At 39.0% G+C, this 6,565-nt stretch overlaps 1 protein-coding gene across 1 annotated transcript in view; it reads left to right on the top strand.

Annotated features, from left to right (window-relative positions):
• Positions 1–994: 994 nt before the first annotated feature.
• Positions 995–6,565, top strand: part of ARHGAP28 (Rho GTPase activating protein 28) — a 30,324-nt gene continuing 24,753 nt past the window's right edge. The window contains exons 1-2 of the mRNA XM_010024722.1: positions 995–1,193; positions 5,757–5,974. Of these exons, the coding sequence (XP_010023024.1) occupies positions 1,025–1,193; positions 5,757–5,974 (387 nt within the window). The 5' untranslated portion in view covers positions 995–1,024. The remainder of the gene's footprint in view (positions 1,194–5,756; positions 5,975–6,565) is intronic.

The following is a 6,565-nucleotide window of genomic DNA, read 5'->3' as shown; positions in this document are numbered from 1 at the left end:
AATTTTCCATTAATTCCTGTAGTCTAGCTCTCTGCCATAATTATGTTACCTCCTAAAACCTTGTATAAATATTATTGTGGTTATTATTACTGTTTACTGTAACTATGTAACTACATTTACAAAGGCCGCTTACAATATTGCAGCCATAGTAATGCAAAGGAGCAAAGTCAGGCAAAACTTTCATGGTGGGTGTCTTGTAAGTTTTGAATGAACTTATATAACTGCCTTCAGCTGCAAGAATTTACACTTGGGAAAAGATGAGAAGAAAGGAGTAAGGAACAAACTTCTTTTTGGTTCAATCACTGTACTGAATTGTAACTTGAAATTTAATTTTTAGTGAATTATAGGTTTTTTGAACCTGTGATGAAATCCTCCTGTTTGGCCTAAAACATACTTCATTTCAAAGACATACTTTGTTAAGGTTTCTTTTAACATAATTTAATTCAAGAAACAATGAATACTTTTTATAGGGTTTTCAAATAAAATGTAATTATTCTTCTAAATTAAAATATTTCATGTTTTTAATTCTTTTCTGGAGCCAATATGAGTTTGTAAAATATTTCAGGTTTCCCAAGTCTGATTATTTTTCCCCAAATAAGTTTGCACTGAAGCATTTCAGCCAGTAAACAAACAGGAAGGGATAGAAAGAGAAACTGAGGCACAAAGAATTTGAAATATTTTTCCAGTGTCTCACCAGATGGATATCAGTTTTAGAAATAGAAATTGCATCTCCTGAGTCCCTGTCTAGGGTGTAAAACACTAAAGGACATTAAAGAGGTAAATCATCAGATTGAAAAGAAATTTCCAACCATAACTATTATGCGCAGCAGAGATCACGGTGACCACCAGAACTGTGCACTTTGCCTCCAACATCTTGTTCCCTGCTCCCTTGCGCAGTCACGGGTGAAGCCTTAATTGTGTGCTCTGTGTGCATGGTACAGGTTAGCCTGACAGAAAGATATTCTTAATTTCATTGCTTTCTCTTTTCAGAAAGTCTTTCTCTCGTTGTCGAAGAATTAATAGGATGCTTTCCAACGAGTCAGGACCTCCTCCTGCATTCAGTCGCTCTAACTCACAGGCCTCCATGGATAGCACCTCCATGGAGGACTTCTGGTGTGAAGTGGAGAGCATCAAGGAGAGCAGTGAAGATGGAGCTGACGAAGCAACGCTCTTGGAGTTCAAACCTGCTGATGGTGAGCACACAAACACTGCTTCTTCCTCACACTTTGGCTTTGCCTCGTCTCTTTAGTCATGCCCTGATCTCCCTCCCTGTGTCACCCAGTATGAGCAAAAGTGCTAGGCTGTTTCTGTGGTCACTGTAGCTCCACTTCTGGATATCATGGTCAATTTACAAGATGTCACTGGAAACAAACAATAATTCAGTCTGGTTTATGCACTGGGGCTGGTAATTGACTTCCGAAGTAAGTTTTTTGTATTGATTTTATTTGTTCTTCAAGAGGGCAGATATGGTGTAATTCAGAACAGAGAAGCACTAAATGAAAACTTCATCTCCAGCATTAAATAAACTAAACCAAAACATATAAAAGGGCCACAAAGTTCATTTAGTATACTGGAATTTTCAATTTTCTACCATTTGGTTGGATATGTAAGTTACAAAAGTCTTCAAGCAATTTTTATTTAGGTATCATTTGGTGTTATCAGAAATTTGATAACTGCTTGTTTGTCTGAGATTGCTCAACTCAAATATAATTCAAGGAGAGATTAGAGATAAATCTGAATATATGGATGCCTACATTATTCAGACTCCCCACCTGTCAAAATTCAATCATCACTTATACAAATTATGCTGAAGGTATTACAACCTCATTCTGTTACCTTAATATTTTCCCCTTTCCTTTATCCTAATATATTTGGAAAAACATATAGTAGTCTGCACTAGCTTGTTGCAATGCAGCTTTGGGTTAGATTATTTGATAACATCTAGAACAGCAGTTCTCATTTTTTCCAGTTATGACCCCACTTACAAATGCATTATATTGTGCAACACAAAATACCAGGTGTTAGTACAGGATGAAAATGAGGTCATGACCCACTGATAACTGCTGCAACACTTTTGTGGATCACAGCCACTAGTCTGGTAACTACTGATCTAGGAATAGATTTTGAAACAATGATATGTTCTTTCTGTACAATTATTAACACGAGTGATGATGTGTTTTTCTTACCTTGACATGCAATGGGATGTCATATTCTGCTATCAGAAAAAAGGGGGAAAACTTTATTAAGCAACCAAATATGTAATCATAACCAGTCATGATAAGTATCCCTCACAGAGAAACCTAGCTCCAACTATGTACTGTTTCCGTGGGGAATACCTCCCACTTGCTAGTTCCCAGTAGGGGTCTCCAGGAGGCAAAAGGAGAAGACATTTGTTCACCAGAAGTCTTAGTCTGATATGAGGATTATGGTCTAGCAGCTTTAATCCAAACTGCGCTTCTTTGTGCTGGCCTGTGGTCTCAAATAAAAGTAGGTTGAGATGTAACATTGAAACTTTATGGTTATTGTTACGGGAAGGCAGAAGAACAATCTGTCTCAATCAGTTTGACCTTGTTGGGAAAATTCCTGTGTGATCATACTCTTTAGCTTCAAGACCCCAGAAGGAGATTGTTAACATCTCAGTGTCTCCTTCATACAATTGTCAGTGTAAACTGGGTGTCCCTGAATTGTCTGCAGGGCCAAGAGAATGACACATATCAGTGAGTTACCAAACTGGGTAAGTTAGCAGGACAAGGCAATACAGGACCCCATCTTCCATGTTCTCAGAAACTTTTACATCAGTTTCATCACTCCTGAGCTAAATCTTCACAACAGTGTAAACTCTGCTGCATTCCGCTGTTACCCTTTGTCTGATTACATCTCATTACATTCCATTGATTTTTTCCCCTCTGTCCTGAACTGAAAATGAGACAGCAAGGTAAACTGCTGTCATTTTCCACAAGTCATTTACCTTCATATTGTTGTTTTAAACACATATGTATTGCATACACACACACACAACACCAGGCAGTGCTTGTAATAGTTATTAACTTCAGGCATAAATTCAGACTGGGATAATAAATCTTGGAAATCATAGTGAGTAGTTCTATTAAGCTCTAATAGGATAATACTCCTTGCTGAGGATCAAAACACTGAAAATCTATGTGGAAGTCCTCAAAGGAAAAAAAAAGCAAATACTCGTCACCCTTTTAAGATGTCTTTGAGAAGAAGAGATGCAGAATCCTTACGAAGGAAGCCAAAGGGTGGTAGCAGCCAGGCATCACTGATACTGTCAAAACCATGGTGTTATTTTTTGGCAGATCACATGTGCAAGGGGAAGACATCAGCACACTTACTCTGTTGACATTAGTAATTATGGTCAAGAAAGAAGGTCAGATCATAACAAGTGATACAAGGGATGTAAATGTAAGGGAAGAGGAAGTCATGGAGTATTTAAGATGGCAGTGATATGCAGAACTGCTTTAAAACTTGGTGTTACAAGGCTGAGATACTGTGAGTTATTTGGGGTTATAATTCACAAATTCAAAGGCATATGTCTTTCCTAGCAAGGAAAAACATCAGAGAAAAAGAGAGTTACCAACCAGAGCGTATCCCTGTCTTCTTGCATATCTGGCAATATCAAGACCTTGTTGTACAAGTAGTTACCACTATAAAAATAATGTTTTGTAAAAGAACATGGTGGGGGTTTAGCCCTTATTTAAACCTATGCATGATAAAATTTTGAGGGTTTTAAATGAAGAAATTCCTTCTTTTTAATAGTTTGCTTCTCTGTTTGTTGTTGGTATTTCTTAGTCTACTGTTTGTGAGGGGTTGGAACAGGAAAATGGCAAAAGCCAGAGAAAACAAGTTACAGAGGTGTCTGGTAAACATACAGAATTCCATGTTTGCTTTACTATTTTTCATAGCATCAGAAAGGCAAGTTTAATTAAAAACTCAATTATTCGGAAGAATATGTCAGGACAAAATCCAAAATGAATATAATTAAGAAACTGAAACATGAATGGATGCATATAGAACAGCAGCATATGGAAATGAAGATAACTTGTTAGAAAGAAAGGAGAGGATGGCAGAAGAGTCCTTGGTTCAAGGTGGAAAGGAACAGATACAGAACGGATCAGAGCAGAGACCAGTTGTTTCAAGGGATACAGGGCCTGTCATACCTCTGTCTAACACAAAGCAGGGGGCTGAGAAGCAGATATGTTTGTAGATCTTTATAAAGAGACGAGGCATTTAACGACGAAGTCAGTGATGGCAGATGTAAGATGCTTTCACTTTTTCCTATGGTCCAGTCCTGTATTTTTCTTTTGTGTATCTAACTGCCAAAGCACAGCAAACTGGTATCTACCAATCTGCCTGCATTCTGATGTCAAGAAGAGGCAATAAAGGGAAAGTGGAAATACCAACCTGCCATTAAGACCAGTGCTGGGACAAGAACAATAGTGCATTGACTGGTTGTTTCATAGAACATGCTGCAAATTAGTCTATTTCCTGTTTGACGTGTTTGTTTGTAATACTTCTTTAGTCAAAGCTGGAATGCAATTATTGTCTTGTCTCAAGCAGCATATTGTTGAGCTGGGATTGTTCAGAGAACTAAAACAAAAGACGTCAAAATCTCCTATAGTGAAATTCTAAAATACTATGATTTCTTTTAAAAGCAGATAAAAAAAACCAGTTATAGCAAAATTTAAATTTACTGAATGATTTAGAGATGATAGATCACGAGCTTCTGTCTGTCCTACATTGCCAGAGGATAAGATTTAATGTAACAGCTATCTAGCTGAAACCCTGTATTGGCTTTGCGTGGCAAGATTTTGGTGGCAGGGAGGGGGCTGCAGGTGTGGCTCCATGAGTAGGTGCCAGAAGCTTCCCCCATGTCCGATAGTCAGGAAAGAAAATGCTTTTGCTGCATAATCTCACTATGCAACCAGCTGCAGTGTTGAACCAGTTGAGAAATGGGTATTGAACAGGATTCAAGAAGATACTAGTCACTAATCAAGAAATGCTGGGGTGCAGAGTGCTAGCAAGTCCTAATCATTAGAAATCAGGATGATGTCTAGCATGGAAGGATTGCTACTTTTGTATCTTCCACCCCTACGTGGCCTCTTTGATACCTACCCCTACCTGATCCTTGCTTTTTAGTGAGCAGCTCCAGCTCTTAATCATCTTGTTCAGAACAGGCTATTGGACCAGGTGGACATCATATTTCTCTCAGTGTGACATCTTCACTAGGTGTCTGATGAACAGCTGACTCTCTGGCATGTCAAATATTGTGTCTGATGTGCAAATGTATTATTCTGTTGTATGCACCACTTCAGTATTTTTGCTTATTTTAATTGGAATACCAATTTAATTTCCACCTGCCAAATGGCTTACCAGTGCAACATGTTATAAATGGTAACTGAGGAGATTTATGTTCTTGAATGAGGAGTTAGTTTTTAGCGACCCTGCCATGTCAGACTAATTACCCTCCTGCCTTCTTCAAACAAATACATTGATGCACAGGTTAAAAGTTCCTCTTCTGTTCTTTTCCTAAGACTCTCCTGTGCAGACACTGCCAAACTGAAAATTGACAGTATGTTGAAAAAACTAAATTTACTTACACTTGTGGCCTAAGAAAGATTGGAATCGGAGTCTTCTTGAGGTAAAAGCTAAGGCAGCAGTCCGTCATGCCACCTCCCTTCCCTCAGTCCCCTCTCCCTCCCTTGCCAGGCTTGGTAACACGCTCTCTTCCTCCACAGAAGGGGAGCTGGAAGCAGAATGGCTGCAAGACGTAGGTTTATCTACATTGATCTCGGGAGCTGAAGAGGAGGATGGCCAAGCCCTGCTGTCCACTCTGACCCGAACTCAAGCTGCTGCAGTACAGAAGAGGTACAACACCTACACTCAGACGCTGAGGAAGAAGAACAAGCACACAGTCCGGGATGTGCGAGACATCTTTGGCACCAGTGACTCCTCTGTAAGTAGTTAATGGTTCCTACTGAATGCCTTTGAGCTTGATTTATATGCATTTTGCAAGTAGTTCATCAAAGCTTCTACCAGACAGGACCCCTTTTCTGCCGACAATGTACAGACAGCCAATAGCAGTTCCTGACACTAAGTCCAGACTTTTAATATTGTATTTACTATGTTTTGAGACGAAAGGAAGAAAACAAATAAAATTGGTGGTGCAGAGTTTTGCAACTAACCTTTAACATAATGTTGTATCTGTTGCCAGCCTTTCTCCTACAATCTCCTATCAAGACTAACATTTGCTCCCTTATTTTTTGGAAATTGGTGAGTTACTCTTGGCAGCTATTAAAATTTTTGCTGGCTTCTGGGGGCACTTGCTATTTACTCAGCAGTCTCAGTGGTGAGTAAAACTTCTCTAATGAAGCAACTGGGCTTCAAATATGCATAAGTAATTAAATCCCTGCCAGCATGATTGCAACTGGTACACTGGCAGTTACATTTCACATACGTAGCAAATGAAAATCTATTAACTGTTCATTTGCTTCATGGCTTCAGAAATGAGAACACCTCTGGTGTTTTCACCCACTTTCCCCTGAGA

Source organism: Nestor notabilis, unplaced genomic scaffold (genome assembly GCF_000696875.1).
Source record: "Nestor notabilis isolate BGI_N333 unplaced genomic scaffold, ASM69687v1 scaffold1802, whole genome shotgun sequence".
Classification (NCBI taxonomy): Eukaryota; Metazoa; Chordata; class Aves; order Psittaciformes; family Psittacidae; genus Nestor; species Nestor notabilis.
Note: the sequence above shows the minus strand (reverse complement) of the source record. Positions and strands in the feature narration are given on the sequence as shown.